Below are 26,432 nucleotides of genomic sequence, written 5' to 3'. Positions count from 1 at the left end.
AAAAAAAAAAAAAGATAAAAAAATATTTTAAAAGAAAAAAAAGAGGCAGGAGGATCTTCCAGGCCAGTCAAAAGTACAAAGTGAGTCCCTATCTCAAAAAAAAAAAAAAGAAAGAAAGAAAGAAAGAAAAGAAGGAAGGAGAGTTGGGGATTTAGCTCAGTGGTAGAGTGCTTGCCTAGCAAACTCAAGGCCCTGGGTTCGGTCCCCAGCTCCGAAAAAAAAAAGAAGGAAGGAAGGAGAAAGCAAGCCAGGATAATTATTCAAATTTATGGTGAAGGTTGGTAACAACAGGACAACATTCCTTGTATGTAGCAATACCTCGGAGAGGAATATAACATTATAACAAACTGTCCTTCAGGCCAAGCATACATGACCCCCGAATTTCTTACTCCTTTCCCAGCTGTGAACCTATTTTCTGGGAATTTTACAAACAAGACTATAAACTTTGTGTTCTGTACAGAAATTTCTTAAGTGCCCTGGGTCACAAGGGGACCTGCTGCGTCTTTATCACCATCGGAGGTCATTTACTGAAAAGAGGTGGGGGAAACTCTTAAATGTTTGCCCAGGGCCGGTGAGATAATACATGGGTAAAAGTGCTTACCATGCAAGTCCCAAGACCTGGGTTCAATCTCTGGAAGCCACGTGGTGGGAGGAACTGACCTCTGGAAGCCGTCTGACCACAGGCACAGACTAAAAATAAATCTAACAAAGATGTTGGTGTAAGGCACCTCACGGGGATCCTCTCTTGAGAAGCCCATAGCTGCACTCAGATGTGTATGGTTTTCTCTAAGTGTCTTTCTCAGTCAGTGTCCGGGCTTAAATCACACCATGCACTTACATACCCAGGCACATATGGATTTTTGTATTTAATGTCTTTTAAAAAGTTTTTATTTGGGCGCGATATGTATGAAACTTTCAGTTTTGAATGAGTAGATTTAGTAGCAGGAATGAAAGCAGAAGGTTCTGGTGAGACGGCACCACTGTCAAGCCTGGCTACCCATGCTACCCATGCTTGATTCCCAGCATTTAAAATGGGGCAAGAGAGACTCAGGTGACTCGTGAACATTTTTCCCCATCTCTGTGAGGAGCGTTGGAGGCCCTGAGAGTGTGAGGTCCAAGTGGAGGGATGTGGGGGAAACCTATCCCTGGCTCATGTGTGACTGTTGATGGTGTGTGCAGAAAAGACCAGTAGCTTTCTCCCAGATGTTTATGGCCTCAAGACCTCTCCCCTACAGAAACGGACCGGGCAGAGGTAAGCTCAAGCTACCTCCTTGTTCAACTGTGTGCAGTAACCCAGCTTCTCTGTTGAACTCTGCTTAAGAAACAGTGCATTCCGGGGTTGGGGATTTAGCTCAGTGGTAGAACGCTTGCCTAGCAAGCGCAAGGCCCTGGGTTCAGTCCCCAGCTCCGAAAAAAAGAAAAGAAAAAAGAAAGAAAGAAAGAAAGAAAGAAAGAAAGAAAGAAAGAAAGAAAGAAAGAAACAGTGCATTCCTAGGTGCTGCATTTTCTCCAGCAGAGAGCCCAGCCCATGCTGGACAGGACAGGCCTCCTCCACATGCACTCCATGGTACAAATAAGTATTCACTAAATAGCTGTAAAAACTGTTTTGCTTTTGTTGTTCAAGACAGGGTTTCTCTGTGTAGCCCTGGCTGCCCTGGAACTTGCTGTGTAGACCAGGCTGGCTTTAAACTCAGAGATCTGTTTGCCTCTGCCTCCTGAGTGCTGGGGTCAAAGGTGTGCCCTATCAGTGCCTGGCTAAAATTTTTTAAAAAGTATCCTGGTTTTGAGCTTGGGGTGTGTGGGGTGTGTGTGTGTGTGTGTGTGTGTGTGTGTGTGTGTGTGTGTGTGTTTCAGCTGGTAGAATTCTTGCCTTGGTTTCCATCCTACATAAATGGGGCATGGTGGAGAGCACCTGTCATCTTGACATTCAAGAAGTTAAAGCAGCATGGTCAGAAGTTCAAGGTCGGGCTGGAGAGATGGCTCAGAGGTTAAAAGCACTGACTGCTCTTCTCGAAGGTCCTGAGTTCAAATCCCAGCAACCACATGGTGGCTCACAACCATCTGTAATGAGATCTGATGCCCTCTTCTGGTGTGTCTGGGGACAGCTACAGTGTACTCACATAAATATAATAAATACATCTTTAAAAAAAAAAAAAAAAAAGCACTGACTGCTCTTCCAGAGGTCCTGAGTTCAATTCCCAAAAACCACATGGTGGCTCACAACCATCTGTAAAGAGATCCGATTCCGATTCTGGTGTATCTGAAGACAGCTACAGTGTCCTTATATATAATAAATGAATAAATCTTTAAAAAAAAACAAACAAAAAACTAGGAAGCGCAAGGTCCTGGGTTCGGTCCCCAGCCCCGGGGGGTGGGGGGGGAAAGTTCAAGGTCTCCTCAGAAACTTATAGGCTGCAAGGCCAACCTGAATTGAGTGGAACTCTTTTTTTTTTTTCTTTTTCTTTTTCTTTTTTTTTCGGAGCTGAGGACCGAACCCAGGGCCTTGCGCTTGCTAGGCAAGCGCTCTACCACTGAGCTAAATCCCCAACCCTTTTTTTTTTTTTTTAATGAGAGGCGGGAGTATTGCCACAGTTTGAGGATAGCCTAAGCTACATAATGAGGCCCTATTTCAAAACAAAACTGAACAAAATTAAAAAACAAAACCAGCCAGGTGTGGTAGCACAGGCCTTTAATCTCAGCATTTGGGAGGCTGAGGCAAGTGGATCTCTGTGAGTTCAAGGCCATTCTGTCCTATTTGGTGAGTTCCACATCAGCCAGGGCTATGTGGAGACCCTGTCTCAGAACAAAGACTGGTTCTGCACCCCATGTTGTCATTAGACTCCGCCCTTATCACAGCCCACCAGGAGCCAGGGTATCATACCCACCCACAATCCTACCATTTTGGAGGCAGTGGCAGGATGGCTATGAATTTGAGGCTAGCCTAGGCTAATCAGAGAATTCTCTGGTAGTCTCATTAACAGAGAGAGACAGCAACTGTCTCAAAACAAGACAAACACGAAGAAACAAAAAAAGGGGGAGCAGCAATACTGCCTGGCTGTTCTGCCCCCCAAAGAAAGTTCTACACATGGCCAGACCAGGCCACAGTGTGAGCTAGGCCAGGCCTGCCCTGTCTGCAGTGGGTGGGCCAAAGTCTGCTGTCACTAAACCAGGACCCTGTGCTGGGTGGTGGTGATGTACTTTTTTTTTTTTTTTTTTTTTTTTTTTTTTTGGTTCTTTTTTTCGGAGCTGGGGATCGAACCCAGGGCCTTGCGCTTCCTAGGCAAGCGCTCTACCACTGAGCTAAATCCCCAACCCCTGGTGATGTACTTTTAATCCCAGCATTTGGGAGGCAGAAGCAGGAAGTTCTTTGTAAGTTTGAGGCCAGCCTGTTCTACAAAAGCAAGTTCCAAAACAGCCACAACTACACAGAGGAACCCTGGCTACAAAACAAAACAAAACAAAACAAAACAAAACAAAACAAAACCATCCAAGACCCTGCTGAGAAGCTTTGCCTGGGGCCAGTTTCTCCACTCTGGTCTTCTCTACCAGACAGGATTTGCTACCGAATCTTCTAGGAGCATACTTAAATGACTTCATAGAGCTTGCTCTAAAAGACACAAGGTGTCATAACCATATGACCTGTGCAGCTACCCCGGGGTGCAACTACCTAAGGGTGACAGAGTGACCTACCTGCACAGCTGCTAGTATGGACATTTACAGACGAGGAGACCCAAGGCCTGTGGTTGAGTGAGTCACTCCTCAAAGGCTGGTGAGTGCAGGGGCTCAGTCTCAGAACACCTGGATCTTGGGGTGCCTCCTATTTCCCACTTCCAGGGATTGGATGTGCAGATATACACCCTTAAGGTCTTGCAACCAACAGGCAGGAAGTAGGTTTGACTCACTATATAGGAAAATCAAGGAGGAAGTGTGGGCTAGTGAGACGAGACGGCTCAGTAGGTAGAGATACTTACACGGCAAAACATCATGGCCTCCCCGTTTGACTTGTGGGGGCCGCAGGATGAAGAGAACTGAATTCCTTGACCTCCCCATGGGGGTCTGTGGCAGGCACACGCTCACATAAATAATATTTTCACTTTTGGAAGAGGTTCTCACTATGCAGACAGGCTGGCTTCAAACTCTGAGCTCCGCCTGCCTTTTGAGCTGTGGGATCAAAGATACGTACCACCGCCGGGTGTGGTGGCACACACCTTGAAACCCAGCACTTGGTGGGTAGAGTTTGAGGCTAGTCTGGTCTAAAAGCAGGTCCAGGACAGCCAGGGCTGTTACACAGAGAAACCCTGTCTTGTCAAACAACCGACCAAAAGAACCAAAGATGCGTATCATCACCCCTGGCTTCGTTCGGAACAAGGTCTCTTGTGGCCTTAAACTGCTGATCCTCCTCAAGTCTCTACCTCCCAAGTGCTGGGATTATGACTGCTTGCTGTTGGTGTTTATGAGGTGCTGGGGGAGGGTCCCAGGACCTTGTGCATGCTAGACAAGTCCTCTACCATGGAGTTACAACCCCAGCTCCTCACTGTCACATTCTAGGAAAGCACTACACCTTTGAGCCACATCTCTAGATTTAAAAACAAAAACAAAAAACAAAAACAAAGCAAAACAAAACAAAAAAACAGACAGGGGTTTTCAGACCAGAATGACCTCAAATGTGCCAATTCTGTCTCTCTCTCTCTTTTTTTTTTTTCTTTTTTTTTTTTCGGAGCTGGGGACTGAACCCAGGGCCTTTCACTTGCTAGGCAAGCGGTCTACCACTGAGCTAAATCCCCAACCCTCTCTTTTTTTTTAAAATTTTTTTATTTATATGAACACACTATAGCTGTCTTCAGACACACCAGAAGAGGGAATCAGATCCCATTACAGATGGCTGTGAGCCACCATGTGGCCGCTGGGAATTGAACTCAGGATCTCTGGAAGAGCAGACAGTGCTCTTAACCGCTGAGCCATCTCTCCAGCCCCACATCCCTAGGTTTTTAGTTTTATTCTAAGACAGGGTCTGTGTTGCCCAGACTAGCCTCTGACTTCTGACAATCCTGCTTTAGCTCAGCCTCCCTGACAGCTGGGTTACCACCCGTGACTGACCACATGTGATTGGAGCTGGAAATTACTTGGCAAATGAAAGCAGGTGTCTGTGATTAAAAGCCTAAGTGGGCTGTGTGTCACCTGACATCTCAGCACCCAGGAAGACAGGAGGTGGGGGGACCGATGCCAGTCAGAGGCCAACCTGGGCTGCAGACCGTCTAGGAACACACAGCAAGACCCTATCAAAATAATCTAAAACCACGAAGCCAGGGAGGACGCTTCCACCTGGAGAGGTGTAGCTGCACAGGGGTTTGACAAGCCAGAGTGCTGTAGGGAAACTGCTGGGCTCTCAGGCAGGGGACTTGTGTTCCTCAGGTGTGCAAAGAAGGCCCAAGACCACAATCTCTACTCCGCAGATGATAAAACTGCCTAAGGGTCGTCAGGGGTCTTTCTTTTCTCAGGTGTCCCCTCACAGGCTCTGAAAATTTGAAAGGCGAAGCCCCAACCACCCCTGGGAGGAAACAAGGGAGCTGGGCTGTTGTTGTAAACAGAGCCCCACCCGGAACGGAAGCACCTGCGGCTGGAGGGGGCCACACCTCTGAACAATTGGCTTCAGATTCCTCAGGGTCCCTGTCCCCTGTAGCTCTGAGGCTAGTCCCTCCTCTGCTGGGTGTCTCCACTCCTGGGTGGCTGGCAGGCGCCCAGCTTGGGCGGTGCCCCCTCCTGACCGGTCCCTGCCCCTTCCTGCTCGCTTTGATGCAGGCCCACTTCCTTTGACAGGAACCCCCTCCCTCAGCGGCCTGGTAAAAGGCAGAAGGCCGTGGTGAAGCGGTGCATTCCGCAGCATCTCTGCAGAGGACTCTTCTCAAGGCCCTGTCTCCCAACCCTTGTACCAGTGCTGTGCCTCAGACCCTGGTACAGGCCTGGGGGACAGGGACTTGGGGACCCCAGCAGCAGCAACTCCAGCTTCTCCTGCAGCCAAGGGACTTTTCCCCAGGTCTGTCCCCTTCTCACATATGGGTGTGTGTGTGTGTGTGCCTTGGGTTCTATTCTGAGTGGGTGTCCCATCACCCCCACATCCACACAGGCCAACCTTCTAAAGGGTTCCTGCCTTGGACATAAGCCCCAATGGGAGGCAATGACTACAGGGCTTCAAGCAGACCTTGATACTCAAGAACTTGCCCCTTCCTAGGTGTCTTCACCTGCAAGGTGAGTGTGGGCCCTGCTTACTCTTCAGCTGTGGGAAGACCAGAGGCCCCTAGGGAAAGCCCAGATGGTTCCCTGGGGCACTGAAGAGTTTAGACCTAAACTGAGGTCAGGGGCTCCACCCTCACTTCCTCCCAAGGGACAGGGCAGTTACCGGCTGTACCAGGTAACTGACCATGTCTACTTGGTCACCAAGATTTAGAGGTTCAGACAGACCCCAAGGGAATGAATGCAGTAGACACCTCCAGTTCAAGAAACCCCTCAGGTCTAAGCCCCGAAATCTCCTCTCTGATCCAGGACACAAGAGACTCCAAGTCTGTTCTGTAAGTTGGAAAATAACTTTTATTTGTTCTAGGGCATTGGCTAGAGTCCCCTCAGAACTTCTGGAACTGCTTCTTGGTGCCAGCAGCCTTGGTGACCTTGAGCACATTGAATCGAACAGTCTTGCTCAGGGGCCTGCACTCTCCAACAGTGACAATGTCGCCAATCTGGACGTCCCTGTAGGTTAGACAAAAAGTCTGCAGGAGGGGCCTCCCCAGTGATCCCTTCATCCAGAGACAGGCTGAGGGTGCCCACCTCCACTCCACCCAACCAGTGGCCATCTAAACGGTTGCTAAGACTAACACAAACTCCAGCTTCCACTTCCAGACACCCAGCAGCCGCTCCTCTTCCCCCAGCAGTCTATACACTCCTGGACAACACCTCTTTGCCCACAGGACACCCCACTTTGTTCTAAAGACAGCAGCATTTCACCCCTGGGGCTCTTCCTGACACAGGTACCCTCCAGCCTGGCCAGTGATTGTCAGAGTTATTATCCCAACCTATCAGAGAACCACGATCACCTGAAACAGGGGGACAGGTGCACAGACATGTTCTTGTGACGCTTCTCAAAGCGGTTGTACTTTCTGATATAATGGAGATAGTCCCGGCGGATGACAATGGTCCTCTGCATCTTCATCTTCGTCACAACACCTGGGAGAGGGCAACAGAAAGGGGTTAGCAGGTAGAAATCAGTTGAGTGGGGCTCCTGAGAAGCTCCATTTATGGCATCAGCTTTGCCAAGTGGCTGTCTCAGCAGTGCCCTGGAGGACATCTGAAGACCATCGTGAGAACAGACATCACCTGCCAGCACCCCTGGACTCAGGCCACCAAGATGGACCCTTTTACTTCTCACTCACCAGACAGGATCCGTCCTCGGATGGAGACATTACCAGTGAAGGGGCATTTCTTGTCTATGTAGGTGCCCTCGATGGCCTGTGCAGATAAGAAAGTGTGGTTTGGACTACCACTTCCTAAACAGAACCAAGGATGAAGCCTCAGGGTCCAAACTACAATTCCCAGGGGCCCTATGGGCAGCCACTCCGAAGAGGGCGGGGTGGCTATGCTCCCACATGTGCAGGGTTGCATGAAATCTCATCTGTTGGGAGGGTCCTGTACCTCCTTGGGCGTCTTGAAGCCTAGACCGATGTTTTTGTAGTACCGAGGGAGTTTTTCCTTGCCAGTTTCTCCCAGCAAAACACGTTTCTTGTTTTGAAAGATTGTAGGCTGCTTTTGGTAAGCACGCTCCGTCTGTAGGGATAATTTGGTGAGGTTACAGTTAAAGTTTGAGGAGACCAAAGATATTTTTCCTTCCAACCTTTTTACAACCTTCACCCCCAAACGCCCAATCTGGAGGGGCAGTGCTCCACGACCACCCCAAATCTATTTTAGCTTACACACTGCGTTCTATCAACCTCCACAGCTTGCAGAATTCGTGGCTGAGATCAGAATCAATGTTTCAGCAATACTGATTCTCCAAAACACACAAGTTCACTCACTCAGGAATCACATCTTATGTACTCGTGGCTGAGCTTCCAGGTACTCGGAAGGATGAGGTAGGATGGCAGGTTTAAGACCTGATCTGACTCGAGGCCAGGCCTGCGCCAACATTTAAAATTACAGCAAGCGTCGTCGGGGCTGTATTTCTGCGGTAGCGCACTTGAGCAGTGCGCACGAGGCCCGGGGTTTAATTCTCACCGAGAAAAAAACTGCTTAAACCTGTCTCCCCGGCTTTGCCCTCAGGACTCCGGCCCCTCAGGGTGCCCTCTTCCCTCCTCAAACTATCATCCGTTAGGGCCTGAGTTTTAAGGAATAACACCCAAAGCGATCAGACCCCATTACTGTGTAGAACCCAGACTTTCGATCCGCCTATCAGATGAAGGCATGCGCAGGCATCCTCGCTTCAGCTAATTCGTACGATAACAGAGACACAAAGGAATAAGCTCCACACTGAAGCGGCGGGGGAAAACAGCTAAATGCTCGAACCTGAATGTCCGCCATCTTCCCGGCAGCCTGAGGAAAAGAGAGGTAGGAACACACCCGGCTGCCTTATTCACTACGCGAGGTCCGGAGCGGAAGTGGCGTAGGATCAGCCCCTTGCGGAAGTGGGAGGTACTTCCGGCAAGAACACGCGATTCTAGTACTGTCCGTACGCCGCCATGATAGTGAAAGACTAAGGGGCGGGAAGAGAATCCTATCATCTCGCGAGATCTCAGGAGTCCATTGTCGAGCGTTCTGTCTGGGAGAGTGCATCACGTGGTATCGCGAGTCATAGGGCGGAGTAGTTTCTTCTGCAGCTGGTTTCACGTGGGATTTAGGAACCGCGTGGTGGTATTCAGTTTTTCAGAGAGAAAGGGCATCGCAGAGCGGATCTCAGGAAAATCAGTGAACTGCTTCACACCAGACTAACTGCCCTATGACGTCATGAGCAGTCAGTCGAGCAGTTTTTAGCTTTTTCCTTTTATTAAAAGTTTATGGGCATTGTGCTGACTAGCTCCGATTCTAAAATTGAATTTTTGCAGTAAGGTGTCCAAGCTGTGCTTGAAATCACGTTACCTACCTTAAAGGCTCAAGTAGCTAGAACCTTAAGTTGTATAAATTAACAAGGTTCATGTCTGTTGACAGTATCTCAGGTTTCCCATCCAGAAGCCCAGCTGGCAGATCTGTTGTACCTTTTGATGAGTTTATGTGTTGATTACTTTTGGAGGATTGTTACCTTAGGTGACCACTCCAGGTAATAATGAAGGATTAAGCCAGGACTTAAAAGTGGCAAAAGATTTTATCTGCCAAAGTTTCAAGTATTTGCAGTTTTAGCTCTGTAATAGCTGGGACAGTAAAAGTTATTTTCAAAATAGAACTATGTCTTGTGAATAGTTCTGAATGCCTTTAACTCCAGCACTCAGAGAGAGGCCTAAGAATTTCTATTTCTTTAGTTGGCCAAGTGCCAGGTCAGCTAGGGGTCATAAAACCTGTCTCGGGGTTGGGGATTTAGCTCAGTAGTAGAGCACTGGCCTAGCAAGCACAAGGCCCTGGGTTCGGGCCCCAGCTCCGGAAAAAAAAAAAAAACAAACCTGTCTCACAGAATAGGGCAACATGTGAAGGATTTGATGTTTGGAACAGAATGTTTAAGAAAACTGAGTAAGTCTACTGGTATCCCATCCCACCCCACCCAATACACAGATAAATCCCAAAACACTAGTCCAGGCTGGTTAACCTTTATCCGGCCTAAAGTTGGCCTCAATCCTTCTGATTAAATTTGCACTTAAGTTGACCTCTTCCAGATTCATACTGTCAACTATCTTTGCACCCCTTTTATCCTTGTCTTTACTCATTTGCTATGTCCTGACACTATTTTGGAGCGGACTTAATGAAACCATATAGAACAGGCCCAAGATCTGTACATGCACCTCTTGAGCAACAGGGCACATCCAATCACGATGATCAAAAAAAAGGGGCAAACCATGTGGCAGTGCACCATCTAACAAGTGCCCTCTGCCCTCCCTGCTTCTGTATAGGAGACGACCACGAAACACCAGTTTAAGTCAAATAATTTATTAGCACATAGAACCCTCCAGAAAAATATTGCCTTGTGGTCTGTTGGGAAGCAGCAAAGGCAGCACCTACATTTGGCCAAAATCTTCAGTGTGCACTTCTAAGTCTCAGCCCAGGTGGGCAGCCCTCATTTCTCATAGCTTCAGAATATGGTATTGGGACAGGTGGGTGGGGCTACTTTGAACACTGAAGATCAGGTCATTCCATGGTTATCACTTTAATGTAAAACTCAAGCAGATGATGGATGAGCTCTCACTCAGCTGTCTAAATGCACCCTCTACCTACAGGAGCAGTGACTAAGGACCCTTTGGTCCCCACATCCCTGGTCGGCGGTGGAGGAAGGGCAGGCCAGGCAGGCATGAGGCACAAACAGTCTTTATTGGGTTCACACCAAGAGTCCATTGGTCTTGAGGACCTCTGTGAACTTGCAGATTTTCTTCTCCACATTCTTTTCTGCCTGTTTCCTTAGCCTCTGTGGTTTGAAAAGACAAGTGTCAGAGATTTGTTGCTTTTGTCCCAGGGCCACCCCAACCCTGGAGCGCAGGTTCTATCCTCACCAAGAGCTGCTTTTTCTTCCGGTAGTGGATCTTTGCCTTTTCCTTCCGTTTCTCCTCCAGAGTAGCTGTCACTGCCTGGTACTTCCACCCGACCTCATGAGCCAGACGCCCCAGATAAGCAAACTGCAGGGGCACAAGGCTGTAAGGACATGGAATGTGCCCCAGCAGCAGAGTGAGCTGGAGGGCCTAGGGACCCTACTTCAAGGACTCATCCCAACATGGACGCTCTCCTGGCATCAGCTCAGCCTTTGGCATTATCGGCACTGTGGCATCCGAAGACCATCGTGAGAATAAACCATCATCTGCCAGTCTTGAGGTCCCACAAGTTTATTCTGTAGCCTAGAGCTTACCTTTCTGGTAGGCTTCAGCCGCACAACCTTGAGGGCAGCAGGGACCACCATCCGCTTTTTCTGTTATAGAAAAATAAGGGCTCAGAGACATGTTGGGTGCACTTGGTAAGAAGGCTGATGGGTCAGGCGTCTCAGCCAGTGCAGTTTTCATGAGGCTCAAACAATGTAGGTAATAGAACATCACAGACGCTAGATGCAGAGAGGCTGTGAGGCTAGGCCTGCAAGGCTCACCTTGTCATAGGGTGGAGGGATCCCATCCAACACCTTGAGGCGTTCCAGGGCAGCCTGGCCTCTCTTGGTCTTGTGCGGCAGCATGCCTGTGGGTGTAACAGCAGGCCTCATCAGAGGTGCTGAGAAACCCACCTGACCTCAGGAGCAGGGATAGGCCAGCCTCAGATGGTAGTGCATGTAGAGTTGTCTCATTGTCGGGCAACTCGAACATGAGTGGGAAACATCCTCATCACAAGCTGCCAGACGCTCCCCTGTCCTCCATGTCACCCATGGGACCAGCTTACCTCGCACAGTGCGCCAAAAAATGCGGCTTGGGGCTCGGAAGTGGTAGGGGCCTCGAGACGGGTTGGTGTTCATCCGCTTTCGGAGAAAGGCCAGATACTTTACTGTCAGAAGGGAAAGTATATGAGGATGAGGCCTTTTGGGTCCAAAAAGCAACTAAGGACCTGTTTGTCCAGGATCAGGTTAACCCCGCCCCCACCCCAGCCCTAACTCACACTTGTTTCTGTAGAAATTTCCAGAAATGTTGATGCCCTCACAGCGTACAACCACCACCTTCCGGCCTAGAAAGCATGGGGTTGGAGACAGTCAGGAAAGTCACTGAACACCCAACAAAGCCACAGAGCACTCATGGAATGCAGATCTGCTCCAAAATCATTTCTAAGCCATGAACCCCAAGTAAGCAGGGGCTGTAAGTCTCAGAGCGGTGCATGGGTTGATCTCACAGTCGTGAGACTCAAACGAAAGATGGTGATTATTGCTCATCACAGACTCTCAGGCAAATGTAGATGTTGAATGAAACTTACCCAGCAGTACCTGCTTGGCCACAATGGCCGCCAGGCGGCCCAGAAGATGGCCCCGGCCATCCAATACTAGAACCTGTGGAAACAGGAAGGCTTAGTAGGCTTTCCCTACTCCAAGTTACCAACCCCTTCACAGTGCCTCTCCCCACCAGGATGCCTATAACCCAGATGAACCACGTGTCCCAAAGGTACATTATAATGTGTACACAATATGACTTTTTAAAATGGAACTTTATGTTACCCTACCAGGCCTCAAATTTCAGGATAGCTGGGATCCACAGGCACACCATGAACCACAAAGAGTCTATCCAGACTTGGTTTCAGACTTTAGCCCATTGTAGAGTCCCACCAAATTCCCAGCTTTCTCACTAAGAGCAGACCTGTTCCTCTAAGCAGCACAAACGAACCTGTAGTTAGCTAAACTACAATGGCTGTCCTGTCCTGTCTGCAATTCTGAGCAGTTCAGAATGGTACAGCTCAAACTACAAGAGAAAACCATTGCACACTACCGTTTACATTTTTAAACAGCGTCATCTACTTCCTTAGCAACAACCTACCCTCAAGACATCTAAAAACAGCAGGAAAGACGCAGTTCAACTCCTGTCAGCCCTCAAAGTCACGAGGTTCCTCCCTCAGTCTGTTTTACAAGTCTGCTTCATCATTTCACCCCTTAATTCTGAACACTTAACACCCTCAAAAGGGCTACAAGCCCAAGTATTAGATGTTACAAAAACCCTAAGTCATGCAAAACAGAAGCCTCCCACTAACAAAAGTACAATATCAGGCATGAGCAATTCCAAGGTCCCCGCACCCCAATGCCGGAGATGAAACCTGTAAACGTTCTTTCCGGTGTTGGGAACCCGAGTCCCACTCCCGTCTTCCCCAGGAAAAACGCTACGTTTTCATCGCCCCATACCTAAAGAGTGCCGCGGCTGGTTATGCCCACGTTACACAATCCCCTCGCGTCAAAACGTTTGCTTAAGTCCCATCGCACAAGCAAAGTGGAGCAGTGGGCTCCCATTCCGCTCCCTCCTGGAACCCACCCCAACCCCACACCGCCCGGCGCGCAGAGTCCGAACCTGCCCCTCCGCCATCTTCGGCAGCCGCCTAGGAAAGGAAGAGGTCTTGGCGCAGGGTTTCTTATCCCTTGCTGCAGGGGCGGAGGAAGTGACGCAGATGGCTCGAACTGGAGGGTTTCTGTCTTCTCATTGGTCGAAGCGGTGAGTGCGCGCACACCGGAGGCGGGCCACTTTCATATTGTCCAATCAGACTATCGCATGAGTTGGATCTTGACGGCCATGACTGTGCGGGGCGAGAGGTCACGTGGTTCTCGAGGCGTCTTTAGCCGTACAAGGCCATCCAGCCGCTGCCGCCATATTTTGGAGGGATTGCACGTCTCCGTTCAGGGGTCCGTGATGTGGAGCGCCATTACTCCCATCAACGAATGACGGTTGCAGAACATGTGGTGGCCATAAGGGGGCGAGAATATTTCTTGGCCCGCCCTTCAGAGCTGCGTGTGTAACGGTCCCTCCCCTCAACCTCTTGGTGTGCTGAAAATTGCTGGCCTTTCCTGAGCCTAGGAGTTTCCTTCTGTCAGACAAGTCGGGGTAGTCTTTCTAGATGGAAGAGTATGAAGGAGATAAGGCCTTTCAGGTTCCTGAGACGCAGATGCACTCACTTGCTGCTGTACCCAGCTGTGAATTGTCTGAGCTGCCCTCTCTGCTGTGCACCTATAACCGCCCACCACCAAAGGAAACAACAAAAAGGCAGTAGATTGTTCAGTATGAAAGACTCATTTTGTCCTGAAAAATCTCCCTAAACATCCCAGCCTGAGTCGGTTCCTCCAGGAGGTTCCAACACTGTTTTGCTTACTTGTTACACTTTGGTGCCATGATTTTGGGGAATTGGACTGCTTCTGCTTCACATCATAGTCCTATGGAGCATTTCCCCGTGCTGACCCTGGGCTGCTGAAGGCTTCAGAAAACAAATAGAACCTTTTGTTGTCCGTTCGGGTTTTTGATACAAGATTTCTGCAATCCAGGCTGACCTTAAACTTAAGATCCTGCCTTAACTTCTGGAGAGCCCGTATTGCATCACGAAGCACCAAAAAACCAAGATTCTGAAACCTAAAAGGTCCACCCATTCCCTGTCCCATCCACAGATAGGCCTGGAAGAGCTGGTACCAAAAAAAAAAAACAAAAAAAACCAAAAAAAAAAAAAAAAACAAAACATTTATATACAAGTTCATGGGGGCAAGGACTTTGTACAGAAGGGGCGAGTGGGACTTTTGTTGAGTTCTGATGTTGTCTCCATCCTGGGGAGAGCTGGCTGAGGCAGTGAGGTCCAAGAGGAGGCCAGCCTCCACCCAACTGTCCCTGTGTCCAGGCTGTGCAAAACGTCTGTCAGATGACTCCGGCTTGGCCTCAGTATCCTCTGTAAAATGGGATCATCAATGGTCTGTCTGAACTGGAGTTCTCAGACTGCATTCTAACACTGACCTATGCCCCCCATCCTCTTTCTGTGAAAGGCAAGCAAATCTTCTAAGACTGAACTACACCCTCCCACCCCTTTACCCCCTCAACACTGCTTAGGTTAGCCTCAGACTTCTTTGCAACAATAGATAACCCAGAATTCCTGATCTTTCTGCCTCTTCTCCAGAATGTACAAGGGAGTACAGATTTGCACCACAAAAATCTGCTGCAAGTCTTTTTTTTTTTTTTTTACAGCCAGGCCTGGTGGCTCACCTATCTTGGAGGAGGCAGAAGCAGGTGGATCTCTGAGTTCCAAGCCAGCCTGGTCTACAGAGTGAGTTCCAGGTCAGATAGGACTACATGAGACCCCCATTTCAAAACCAAACGAGTCGTGGCCTTCAAGCTGGGTTAATGGGTAAAAGACCTCTGCTGCCGAGTTTGACCACTGGAGTTCCATCCAACACTGGAGGACCAACATGGTGAAAGAATGAGCTTCCCACATGTCCTCTGACTTACATACAGGTGCCGTAATACACTGTGCCCGCTCCCCGGGTGTAATTCTTTTTTCAGTTTATTTGGTGGGGGGAAGTCTGGCATAATTTCTTGTTTTTTTTGTTTGTTTGTTTGTTTGTTTGTTTTTTTTTGGTTCTTTTTTTTGGAGCTGGGGACCGAACCCAGGGCCTTGCGCTTCCTAGGCAAGCGCTCTACCACTGAGCTAAATCCCCAACCCCATAATTTCTTTTAAAAAGAGGAATTACTGTCAGGTATGGTAATACACACCTGTGACTCCAGCACCCCAGAGGTAGAGACCGGAGTATTGCCCCTACATTCCAGGCCATCCCAGCTACATAGACCCTATCTCAAAAATAAATAAATAGAGATGGGTTTACACACATGTACCGCTATGGCTGTGTGTTTCAGAAATGGGAAACTGCAAAATTTAAAAACTTAAATTTGGAAAATTTAAACAATCTAATTGTTTTAATTAAGCTGACAGGAAATCCATTTTGGCAGTGTGAATCTTAAGTGCAGATGACGTGTTTCTATAGCGACTGTGTGGCAGCTGCAGATGGGAGCCAGAGTCTCACATGTGCAGGGACCCTGCCACTAAGCTCCAGTGCCAGCATTTCTGTTTTCCATTGTTATTTTGAGACAGATTTTATGAAGTTTCCCAGGCTGGCCTTGAACTCACTCAGTAACCCAAGTTGGCCTTGAGCTCACTCAGTAGCCCAGGCTGGCCTTGAAGTTTTAATCCCTCTGCCTCAGCCTCCTGAATACTGAGATTCCAGGCACGCAGCACCATACCCGGCAGTTGTTTTTATTTTAAGGGGTGGAGGTGACAGAAGCGACCACACAGGGCTACAATGCATCCCCTTCTTCCTTTCTGTTTTTCTTAAAGTCAGTATCCTCCAGTTTCAGCATCTCCAATCCAGAAGCTCTGGAATTACACATGTCCATCGCCAGGCCCAGACAGTGTGTCCTCTGGGCTGGGGATGTAGCTCAGCACAGCATTTGCCTAGCTTGTTCCTTGTTTTGGTTCCCAACCCTAGCACCGAGAAAAAAAAAAGAAGAGAAAAGCCTTGTTGTATATAGCATGCCCGTAAGCCCAAGCTATTTGGAAGGTAGGGGCAGGAAGGTTCATTGAGGTGTTTAAAAAGTGTTTTAAGTCAGTTTGGGCAACATAGTGAGACCTCATCTGAAAAAAATAAGTGTCACTGAACTGAATGTTTTTGTTTGTTTATTTGAGACAGGAGACAAGAGTTCATTGTGTATCTCACAGTGGCCTTGAACTCACCTTGTAGCGCAGGGTGGCCAGACAGTTCAGCAATCCTCCTGCTCTGGGCTCCCAAGGGCTGGGGTTACAGGTGTAACCTCCACATGAGAGGCATTATGAGTGTAAAATATATTACATTCTAAAATTCGGGTGCTGGCAGGGGACCCGCCTTCTTCCGCCTCTTTGCTCATTCTCACAGCAGACCCATGAGCTTTCCCAGCCCTCCACAGCCTTGTGACTGTGGGAGCTCCAGAAACCCCCTGAGTGTTGCCACACTGAAAGTTTAGCAAAGACTCCCCTGCCCCTGACACACACACCACTCTCCTGAATCTCGACCCCTCCTGTGAGACATAGTAAGACAGCCCCCAAATCTTGGACCGACTCTCATCCCGAAGCCTGGCCATTCCAGGCTGCAGTGTAAGCGGTAGGGTAGACTCACCGAGAGAAGACCCTGGCTGAGTCAGCGACGCACAAGTCTCACATCCTAGGGATGGGAGGGGAGGGGCACCTGAGGCCCCCACAAGGTCAGCCACCTGCCACCCTCATCCCTTACCACCCACTCCATCCAACTGCCCTGGACACTAGGCTCACCCCAGGGCGGAGCTCCACCCTCCTTCTTGTCCTTTGCCAGCGAAGGCACCAGGCAGCAGCCAGCAGCACCACTGTGAGAGGCAGTAGCAGCAGGAGCCACAGCTGCCTGGGCTGAGGCTTTGGAAGCTCCGTGGCTCCTAGGGCTCCAGGACTCTCTGGGGGCAGCAGGGTGGAGGAGTCTGGGGAGAGAGAAGAGCCAGGTAACCGAGTGGGTTCATCAGAGCAAACATGGAAAGTCCTGGAGCGCTATGGGTGATGGTTCATGAGGGACCTACAAATAACAAGACCAAAACCTGGGGCACGAGGTAGGCCTGGCACACCGTGCCTTTAATAAGCCAGCACTGGGGAGGCAGAAGCGACAGGTCTCTTTGAGGCTAGCCTGATCTACATAGTGAGTTCTGGGACTGACAGAAACATACACTGTAACACTGTCTCAAAAATAAATCAACACTGGGGATAAAAGGTATGAGCATGGCTGGACACCATGGTCCACACCTTCAGTCCTGAACTCAGAAGGCAGAAGCAAGGGGATCTCAGCCTGGTCGGCATAGCAAGTTAGAGGCAGCCTGGACTATATAGACAGACCCTGTCTCCGCAGAACAGCATCAATAACAGTAAAAGAGAAAGGAAAAAGGTAATGAGCATGTCTGCTAGTATCGTTACCCAGAATCCTCTGCTTACTTAGTCCCCATCCCCTGTGGACAGGGCTGCCCTAGACCAACAGACTACAAATTCTGTTTCCTTCTCAAAGATAGGTAAACTGAGGCCATAAAAAGGAATGCCCCGTCCTTTCCTGAGCATCTGTGGCAATTAGCTTTTGCTAGGCAGGAAGAGACATTTTCTTCAGGAATGTAGCCTTGCTAAGATGCAGTGTAAATAACTCCTGCACAGTTCCTACAGGCAACCACCTAAGTGGCTTAAAATATAAAAAAGGAAGAAGAAGAGGGGCCATTGGGAAGGAGAAAGGGGATCAGTGAGACAGGGAGGCAGACAGGAGAAGGTAATGGTGACTGTGATGAAAATGTAGACACATATGAAATGTCACGAGACATTGCTATACATAATCAATATATGATGATAAAAACATGGAAAAAGGAAAGGAAGCCAGAAGTGTTGGCTTCATACCTGTAATCCCAGAACCCAGGACACTGAGGTAGGAGGATTGCTTTGAGTTCAAGGTCAGCCTAGCTTGCATAATGAGACCCTATCTCAAAAGAAAAGAAAAAAGGGTTGAAGTGGTGGCTCAGCAGTTAAGAACACTGGCTGCTCTGGCACTGGACCTGGGTCCCAGCACCCTCATGATGGTTCACAAGTAGCTCTAAGTCCAGTTCCAGGGAATCTGTCAGCCGCCCTCTTCTGGCCTCTTCAGGCACCAGACACACATTCAGTGCACTTACAGGTATGTAGATAAAACATTCACACATAAAAACAAATAAATCTTAGAAGAAGAAGAAAGAAAAGAGAAAAAATAAGGGAGAAAGCGCTTGTCTCATGTCCCGGCTGGTGGAAGCAGAAGCCTCTGGGAGACACAGTAGGCAAGGCTGTGAGCCTGGTGGCACCGGGGGACGCTGGGCTCTGGGGCTATTGTTACCCGGCTGGCACTGCACCTCCAGGCACCGAGAGAAATTCTGGCAGGCTTTCCCGATACAGGGCTTCAGAGCTAACAGCTGTGAGCAGGTGTCCTGCAGGAGGTGGGAGATGTTGGTCTGGACGAATCGAAGACATTCTGGTAGGGGCTGGGAGCAGGGAGGGACAGGTCATCACCATGTCACACCCGTGTCTCCACCAACCCAGGGCCCTGACCTTCAGAAGTCACAGAGCCAATGGGCCCAGGTCTCAAAGACTCCAGGGTTCTCCAGTTGTTAGGGGAGAGAGGACACCTTAGTAACAACCTTCTTCAGCTACTGAAAGCAAAGACCCAGTAACAGGTGACCTCAAGGCTCGGAGGCTCCAGTTCTACCTCTGTGGTATGCTGTGAGAAAACGAACTCCCCCTAAAAGACCTAGCAGAGGAGGCTGGAGAGACGGCTCAGCGGTTAAGAGCACTGATTGCTCTTCCAGAGATCCTGAGTTCAATTCCCAGCAACCACATGGTGGCTCACAACCATCTGTAATGGGATCTGATGCCCTCTTCTGGTGTGTCTGAAGACAGCTACAGTGTACTCATATATAATAAATAGATCTTAAAAAAAAAAAAAAAAAGACCTAGCAGAGCTGTTCTTCAAGGCCTGGGGAGGGACTTGGCGCTCTTTCTTCGTTACCAAGTTCTAAGGCTAACCTGGAAGGTACACGAGGTGACAAAATGTATCTCCGTATTGACATCCTCCAGAAGCTTTTGCATTTTAGACCCTGCCACAGTCTTCAGTTGCTCTATCCAGCGATGGGCCAGGAAGAGGCTCCATAAGGCCTTGCAGTGTTTCTCCTGAAGATCAAGAGCCCAGGCCAGATCTCAGGGAGAAGATGCGGGCCCAGATGACTAACAGGGGGCAGGCCGGGGCAGAAGGCAGAAGGAAGGAGGGCGGGTCCAGATGGTTTAAAGATCGGACTAGGTGGCAGAAGAGAATGGGCGTGGCCAGATGCTAAGATAAGTTGGGAGGGGCTGGGGCCTGAAAGAGGCCAGAAAGGGTAAGGAGGGTAGGCCTGACACTTTTATGATGCAGGTGAGTCAGGATCAAATTCCTGAGATGAGACCCGGGCAGACACCAAGGGAGAGAAGTGGTAGGGCTACAAGTCTGAAGACCCCGGACCAAGGGGCGGGGCCAGATGCCTGAGAGGGAGGGACCTACTACAGCCAAAGGAACAGAGAAGCCAATCTTGAGAGCTTGATGGGAGAATAAGATAGGATGCCTGGGTCCGGGGCCAGGGTGGGGTGGGGGTGGGTGGGGAGAAGGTCTAGATTTCTAGGTTTGTGGAAGCAGGAGCTGGCCCGCTAGCCTTGTCCCTGAAGGGTGGCGCATCTCGTGTCTGGTTCCCACCTCCATCCCAGGGCCCTCCCGACTGTGACTCACGTCCTGAAGATTGATGGCCACAGTGACTGGGTAATCTTTAAGCAGGTAGTCAGTCTATGGGAGAAAATAAGATGGGGCCTGACTGAAAGCAAGAGCAAATTATAGAGAGTTGGAGAAGCTGGAAACAGACCCTGAGAAAGAGGGACAAGGACAGAAAAGGGACAGGACTCACATAAAGAAGAAGAGAACCAGAGAGAGAGAAAGAAAAAGAGAGAGAGGAAAAGGAGAGGGACCAAGAGAGTAGCAAAGAGATTCACAGAGAGGCAGAGACCCACAGAGAGAAGCATCCAGAGAGAGGGACAGAGAGGAACATGGACCCAGAGTGGAAGCCAGAAATCGAGAGACCTAGAGAGAAACAGTGACAGACAGTACAACAGGGACTCAGAAAAAGAGAGAGACAGACAGAGACAGAGAAAGATACTAAGAGATCCAGAGAAGGGGATGACAGATCCAAAAAGAGAGGCACAGAGGCTCCACAGAGATAAAGTCGCTGCAAGAGACAGTGGCAGAGATGCAGGGTAAGGATCCAGTACAGCAGCCTGGCAGGGATGGGAGCCGGCTCACCAACTCGCTAATCCTCATGTGGAAGTTGGAGGAGATGGGACTGTGGCTGAAGTAACAGTCAGGTGTCCCCCGCAGACAAGGGCTCAGCAGCAGCAGCAACAGCAACAAGGAGGACTACAGGGAGGTCGTGTCAGCCACTGACTTCCATGCAGGGGCTCCCTGTATCCTGCTTCCTTCATTAACTGGGTGTCATCTTCTCTCCCTGTCTTGGCCTGTCCTGCACTTGGCTGGTGTGACAAACCTGTGTCCATCTTTTTCCACTTCATCCTACACCATCCTCTTTTTTCTTCCAACCCTGTCCCATGTCTGTCTCCCCATGCCTCCATCCCCTGCCCATTTCCCTTCTCCACCCAGTTCCATCACCCCTCAGGTATACGCACATTTGGGCTCCAGGCTGGCGCCAGCACTGTCATCTCGGCTGGGGACCCCTCATGCCTGTGGCAGGGTCTTGGAAGTGACAGAAGGGCAGACTTTGGACTCATACCCTGCAGCCCCTTCCCCACTCGTCCCTGTACCCCGCCGCCCCGCGCTGCCGCCCTTGATGTGGGTGCGTTTCCGCCGCCTGCTCCCCCAGGCTTCCTGCATGAGCCTCAGTGACGGTGAAAAGTCATCTCCCCTTCTAAGAACCCCGACCGACGTCCCCAGAATCCTCCCCACGTCTCGCACCCTGCTCCCTCTGCCCCGGAGTGGGGACCTTGGGACCGCCCCTCGGGGACCTGGAAAGCCATTCACCCCACGCACCAGGCTTGCCCCAGCTGGGTGTGGAAAGACCGAACTGGATGACAGCCAAAGACCGAAAGTGAAAGGAAGCTTTGGGGTAGACAGTGCCAGGGGTGAGTTCGTGCCCGGGTGGGACGCGCCACCTAGTGGTAACAAGTGGCGCGGCCGCAGACCTCAGCTTGGGCCCTGAACGGACCGCGAAGGGATACAGCTAGGCTTTCCAGCTTCGAAGTGTATGTAGAATGGGAACAGTCAGTCACCTCAGCTGCCGTTATACAGGCCTTGCTTCTACCATAAGGAATGTTGAGGTGGCCTCCTTTCTGATTTCCCTACTGCCTAGCCCCCAACTATTCCCTGGGGCACAGAACTTGAACCTCCAGCCTTTGGGTTCCTGATTCATTTGGGGATAAAAAAAAAAAAAAAATCCAGCCTTTCAGCAGGGACTGGTAACACAGACCTGTCACCCCAGTTACCAAGGACCCTGAGGCAGGAGGAATGAGTGTTGGAGGCTGGTCTTGTTTCAAGGCTGGCCTGAGCAATTAGTAAATTAATAAATTTTGAGACCCTGTCTCAAAAAGTAAAAAGACAGACAGGTGCACCGCGCAGTTGGAGAGCAGCCGCCTAGAATCCACCAGTGAGTCAATGGCAGAGAACTAGCTTGCTTGATGCCCTGGACCCAATCCATAGTCTCGCCTCACCCCTCCAAAAAAGGTGGCCACACAGAGCTGCACTACTTCACTCTGCTGCCCTGACCCCTCTCTGCTAATCTCATGCTATTAATGTTCCTTTCCAACACTATCTGTCCGTGGTGTGTCAGATGGCATTCTCTTGCCCAAGGGCCTTTGCACTAGCTGTTTCCCCAGAATGGAATATCTTCCCTCCAAGCTCCTGTGTTCTCCTCCATCTCATCCCCGTCCTTGCTTAAACACACAGGCAGAGGTTTCATGATACCTTTTCCCAAACTGCACCCCTTGCAGCACCAGACTCACCCTGCTTTGTCCTTATCACCATTTAACACACACATGGTTTCCTTATCTTCCCCATTGTCTTGGCTTCTTTTTTTTTTTTTTTTTTTTTTTTTGGTTTTTTTTTTTGGGGCTGGGGACCGAACCCAGGGCCTTGCCCTTCCTAGGCAAGCGCTCTCCCACTGAGCTAAATCCCCAACCCTGTCTTGGCTTCTTTAGTGGCTGTTTCCACCCTGCAAAGTCCTTGCACCCAGAACTATGTCTTCCCTAAACAGCAGCTACCCCAGAGTCTATCCGATGAATGTACTGGCAGGTCCCGACCTCTTCCCAGCTCACCGCTGCTGTGTAGCACAGGATGTGTCTAGGTTTGGGTTTTGGTTTCTAGGAGATAAATCCTTGGGATTCTCCAAGTATGGGGAGCGCCATCGTTTATCAGGGCTGACACCTGAACTGCACCTGAGTTCACACAGAGGCAATTCAGAAAGGATCAGAATGAAGAACATGGTGCATTGGAGGCAGGTGGACCAGGAGTTCAAGGTTAGCCTTGGCTACAAAGAAGACCCTGTGTCATATAATAGGCAAGATGTGGTGGTGCTACTTTTAATCCCAACAGGAGAGGCAAAAGCAGACGGATCTTCTCTGTGGGTCGCGGGTTGCTTATTCTTGGATTTAGGGTCAGCTTAGATAATGTATGGAGATCTCATCTCAAGATCCTGGGGCTACAGATATCATGGTGCTTGGCTAGCACACACAAAGTCCTAGATTCCACCTCCAGCATGGCAGAAACAAGACTAGGCAGAGTACGCCAGTAATCCAGACAAAATCATCCTTCGCTGTGAGATTGAAGCCAGCCTGAATCACATTAGACTTTGTCTTCCAAACAATCAACCCCCAGCTCTGACCTGCCCATCTATGCTCCTCTGTGCTCTGCACCCCCGCTCTGTGCAGGCCACGGTGAGCCCACTGAGCTGCTTTTTTTTCTTTTCTTTTCTTTTTTTTTTTTTTTTTTTTTTTTGGAGGCTGGGGACCGAACCCAGGGCCTTTGCTCGCTAGGCAAGCGCTCTACCACTGAGCTAAATCCCCAACCCCGCTGAGCTGCTTTTTTATAGCACCTCAGGGAGCCTGTCACATCCAGTCTACAGGTGTCACAGTGGTGCTGGCTTTGTCACTGTGAGAACCAGCCCTTTGTCCTCTGTAAGCTGAAGGTTTTCCTACCCTAAACTGGGAGATGAGTTAGTAAATGACACAAATACAAGGTGTCTTCTTTTTGTGCAGTTCTGGGGATTGAACCCAGCACTTCCCACATGATAGGCTGATAGTCGACTGTTGAGCAGACGCTCTCAGTGGCGTTCGAGGCAGGGCTCTCCTGCCTGTGTAGTTCTGTTTCTTCCTTAGTCCGTCTAAGCCTCTCCTGCAGAAGCCTAGGTCTGCTCTGCAAACTCTGGTGTGCCTGTTTGGTTTGCTTTGGCCAGTCACTGGAGAGTGGAAATTGAAGGTTACTGCTGGGTGAAGCCCAACGAGCTTGGGAGTGGGTGTGAGGGAAGTGCTGGCATCTCCAGGTGGAGCTTTAATGGAGTCCTACAACAGGCCTGGGATCTCAGCACGTGAAGGCTGGGGCAGGAGAATCACAGTAAGTTCTAGAACAGCTTGGGATGGTGAGTTCCAATTCAGCCAGGCTTAGTCAGACTCTCTTTTTTGAGAGTCTTACGAAGTACACTATGTAGCTCTGGCCTGGAACAAGATATATGAACAAGGCTGTCCTCAAATTTAAGGAGGCTCACCTGCCCTGCCTCTGGGATTACCACACCCAGCGAGCCTCTGTCTCAAAAACCAGAAGACCCCTGGGTTCGGTCCCCAGCTCCAAAAAAAAACAAAACAAAACAAAAACCCCAGAAGACATGGGACTGAAGAGATGATTGAGATTAAAAGTCTGTACTAGGGCCTGGGGATTTAGCTCAGTGGTAGAGCATGGCAAGGCCCTGGGTTTGGGCTTCAGCTCTAGGGGGGGCGGGGGGGGGAGGAAGTCCGTACCATTGCACAGGACCTGATTCAGTTCCCAGCACTCACAGTGGGTGCAGCTCCTTGGCATCCAATACTCTCTTCTGACCTCACGTGTCCATACCCGTTGACATCATTAAAATAAAGTCATGGGGGCTGGAGAGACGGCTCAGTGGTTAAGAGCACTGATTGCCTGCTTTTCCAAAGGGCCCTGGCTCAATTCCCAGCACTCACAAGGCCGGTCACAACTGTCTGTAACTCCAGGGAATCTGACACCCTCATTCAAAAATAAAAGGAGATCACTAAAAGAAAAAAAAAAAAGAGAGAGAGAGAAAGAAAGAAAAAGAAAAAAGATACGATGCTGCTTCCCCTCCAGTCCCACTCCCCTTCCTTGGGACAGGGCTTCTCTGTGTAATTCAGCTAAACTGTAACTTGACCTGTAGACCAGGTTGGCCTTAACTGAGAGATCCTGCCAAAACTGCCGTCTGTGCTGACTGGTTTTATGCCTATTTGACACAAGCTACAGTCACAAACTATAGGGAACCTCTATTGTCAAATGGCCTCCATAAGATGGGCTGCAGGCAAGCCTGTAGGGCATTTTCTTAGTGACATAGAAGGTTACATCCATGGGGAATGGTGCTACCCCTGGGCTGGTCATGGGTGGTTTAAGAAAGCAGGCTGAGCAAGCCACAGGAAGCAAGCCAGTCAGCAGCACCTGTCCAAGGCCCCTGCTTCCAGGTTCCTGCCAGGTTTGAGTTCCTACCTTGGAATGTGTAAGCTAAATAAACCCTCTCCTCCCAGAGTTGCTTCTTGTCACAGTGTGTCATCACAGCAGCAGCGACACGCACACACTATATCATGTTATCAGGGTCCCTGGGACAGGCTTTGTTCTCTTAGAAGCTGTCATGCCATTAGCATGCCAAGGCTTCACAAATGCCAACCAGATGGGGCTCCCAGCTTCACCAGCCATGTACTGTGACCTTTACTCTTGGCAAGTGACAGTCTGTGATAATCAGTTACAGCTCAGAAGATGGGCTCAGAGGAAGTTGAGCCTGATGGCTCAAGTCTGTCATCCCAATGGCAGGAGAATCAGGAATGCAAGGCCGTCTTTGGTGCCATAGCCATAGGAAGTTCTAGTCCACCAGGGACACACACACACACACACACACACACACACACACACACACACACACACACACACACACACTGTGGTTCTCGAAACCAAACCAAACCAAGCAAACAAACCAAACTCCAACAAACAGAACACCATCGCCAAACCATAAGATACAAGAAAGGAAATGGACTAAGACAGCTTCCATCAGCCTAGGGAACTGGGCAACATTAGTGAGCAGAGCGGAATTGGGGGGGGAGCGTTGACCATATGCAGTGAGTAAACCAGTTGGCCATAGCCCACAGATCCAGGTGACTGTGAAAGGCTAGGCTAGGCCATGGTGGTGGCTCTTCTCCAGCGTCTCTTGCCTGTGGCCTTCATGTTCAGCCTGAATGAACAGACACTCTGTCTTCTTTTGTGACCTCACATGGTAAAAAGGACTTGGCAGAGAAGATTAAGGAATAACACAGGGTGGAGATAGATATATATAGGTGGATCACAAGAATTCCAGATCGGGGTGAGATGGCTCAGCTGATAAAATGATTATAAAAAGGTTATAACTACTGAGTATAAATACTTGAGTTGATCCCATGAACCAACATGGTGAAGGAGAGAACTGACCCCGTGTGTTTTCTGTCTTTTGTGCATGCCCACATACATGCATACTGAAAAAACCAAAACAAAACAAAATACAAAAACAAAACTCCCCTGAAACTTTAATTTTTTTTCTTTTGAGACAGGGTTTCTCTGTGTACCTGGCTGTCCTAGAACTTGCTCTGTAGACCAGGCTGGCCTCAAACACAGAGGTCTGCCTGCCTCTGCCTCCGGAGTGCTGGGATTAAAGGCGTGCACAGCCACCACTGTCTGGCTTAAAACAATTTTTTGAAAGATTTATTTATTTATTATATATAAGTACACTGTAGCTGCCTTCAGGCACACCAGAAGAGTGCATTAGATCTCACTATAGATGGTTGTGAGCCACCATGTGGTTACTGGGATTTGAACTCAGGACCTCTGCAAGAGCAGTCAGTGCTCTTAACCACTGAGCCATCTCTCCAGCCCTAAAACAATCTTAAAAAAAAAAAAAAAAAGAGAGAGAGAGAGAGAGAGTGTGTGTGTGTGTGTGTTCCAGGTCCTACAGGACTACATAGTGAGATCCTGCTTAAAAAACAAAAAC

General features: G+C 49.5%; 3 protein-coding genes and 5 non-coding genes across 19 annotated transcripts; all 8 read right to left on the bottom strand.

The window, feature by feature from the left end:
- Positions 1-6,560: 6,560 nt before the first annotated feature.
- Rps11 (ribosomal protein S11) lies at positions 6,561-8,671 on the bottom strand. Its single transcript, XM_032893673.1, has 5 exons — positions 8,548-8,671; positions 7,681-7,812; positions 7,422-7,497; positions 7,086-7,215; positions 6,561-6,741 (listed from the first exon to the last, which is right to left on the bottom strand). The coding sequence occupies exons 1-5, from the start codon at positions 8,560-8,562 to the stop codon at positions 6,618-6,620; spliced, it is 477 nt and encodes a 158-aa protein (XP_032749564.1). The 5' UTR covers positions 8,563-8,671; the 3' UTR covers positions 6,561-6,617.
- Positions 7,284-7,370, bottom strand: LOC116894957. Its single transcript, XR_004387151.1, has one exon. It is a non-coding gene; the product is annotated as a small nucleolar RNA SNORD35 (small nucleolar RNA).
- A 1,426-nt stretch (positions 8,672-10,097) lies between the features above and the next one.
- Positions 10,098-13,199, bottom strand: Rpl13a (ribosomal protein L13a). The gene is made up of 8 exons (XM_032893672.1): positions 13,134-13,199; positions 12,058-12,130; positions 11,749-11,814; positions 11,536-11,637; positions 11,252-11,337; positions 11,021-11,080; positions 10,671-10,793; positions 10,098-10,585 (listed from the first exon to the last, which is right to left on the bottom strand). Exons 1-8 carry the CDS (start codon positions 13,146-13,148, stop codon positions 10,499-10,501), a joined length of 612 nt encoding a protein of 203 aa, XP_032749563.1. The 5' UTR covers positions 13,149-13,199; the 3' UTR covers positions 10,098-10,498.
- On the bottom strand, positions 10,898-10,977 carry LOC116894958. Its single transcript, XR_004387152.1, has one exon. It is a non-coding gene; the product is annotated as a small nucleolar RNA SNORD35 (small nucleolar RNA).
- Positions 11,145-11,211, bottom strand: LOC116894949. The gene has a single exon (XR_004387145.1). It is a non-coding gene; the product is annotated as a small nucleolar RNA SNORD34 (small nucleolar RNA).
- LOC116894945 lies at positions 11,407-11,491 on the bottom strand. Its single transcript, XR_004387142.1, has one exon. It is a non-coding gene; the product is annotated as a small nucleolar RNA Z195/SNORD33/SNORD32 family (small nucleolar RNA).
- Positions 11,944-12,026, bottom strand: LOC116894947. The gene has a single exon (XR_004387143.1). It is a non-coding gene; the product is annotated as a small nucleolar RNA Z195/SNORD33/SNORD32 family (small nucleolar RNA).
- A 1,075-nt stretch (positions 13,200-14,274) lies between the features above and the next one.
- Positions 14,275-21,275, bottom strand: Flt3lg (fms related receptor tyrosine kinase 3 ligand). Of its 12 annotated transcripts, none has more exons than XR_004386922.1 (9): positions 20,842-21,195; positions 20,462-20,575; positions 19,898-19,951; positions 19,168-19,311; positions 18,482-18,626; positions 16,891-17,069; positions 16,739-16,807; positions 15,831-15,963; positions 14,400-14,487 (listed from the first exon to the last, which is right to left on the bottom strand). XR_004386922.1 is itself a non-coding variant. In XM_032893671.1 (9 exons), the coding sequence occupies exons 2-8, from the start codon at positions 20,872-20,874 to the stop codon at positions 16,784-16,786; spliced, it is 693 nt and encodes a 230-aa protein (XP_032749562.1). In that variant the 5' UTR covers positions 20,875-20,908; positions 21,203-21,275; the 3' UTR covers positions 15,828-16,071; positions 16,739-16,783. The 12 variants fall into 12 exon arrangements, 8 of the variants coding, with proteins under 8 accessions (XP_032749559.1, XP_032749557.1, XP_032749555.1 ...); XR_004386923.1 differs by having other exon boundaries at positions 15,831-16,071; positions 16,739-16,783; XR_004386924.1 differs by having other exon boundaries at positions 16,739-16,783.
- Positions 21,276-26,432: the final 5,157 nt, after the last annotated feature.

Source organism: Rattus rattus, chromosome 2 (genome assembly GCF_011064425.1).
Source record: "Rattus rattus isolate New Zealand chromosome 2, Rrattus_CSIRO_v1, whole genome shotgun sequence".
Taxonomy (NCBI): Eukaryota; Metazoa; Chordata; class Mammalia; order Rodentia; family Muridae; genus Rattus; species Rattus rattus.
The sequence above is the reverse complement of the archived record's forward strand: the minus strand, read 5'-3'. Positions and strand labels throughout refer to the sequence as shown.

Excerpts from the sequence above, each read along its gene's own strand:
- Flt3lg (XM_032893664.1), bottom strand. The coding sequence starts at position 20,943 with ATGAGTCCAAAGTCTGCCCTTCTGTCACTTCCAAGACCCTGCCACAGG. Across the intron at positions 19,952-20,461 it reads ACATGAGGATTAGCGAGTTG|ACTGACTACCTGCTTAAAGA; the intron begins GTGAGCCGGCTC and ends TTTCTCCCATAG. Across the intron at positions 19,312-19,897 it reads TGGCCATCAATCTTCAGGAC|GAGAAACACTGCAAGGCCTT; the intron begins GTGAGTCACAGT and ends CTTGATCTTCAG.
- Rps11 (XM_032893673.1), bottom strand. Across the intron at positions 7,498-7,680 it reads GCTTCAAGACGCCCAAGGAG|GCCATCGAGGGCACCTACAT; the intron begins GTACAGGACCCT and ends TTATCTGCACAG. Across the intron at positions 6,742-7,085 it reads CACCTGTCCCCCTGTTTCAG|GGACGTCCAGATTGGCGACA; the intron begins GTGATCGTGGTT and ends TCTAACCTACAG.
- Rpl13a (XM_032893672.1), bottom strand. Across the intron at positions 11,638-11,748 it reads AAATTTCTACAGAAACAAGT|TAAAGTATCTGGCCTTTCTC; the intron begins GTGAGTTAGGGC and ends CCCTTCTGACAG. Across the intron at positions 11,338-11,535 it reads TTTTTGGCGCACTGTGCGAG|GCATGCTGCCGCACAAGACC; the intron begins GTAAGCTGGTCC and ends TTACACCCACAG.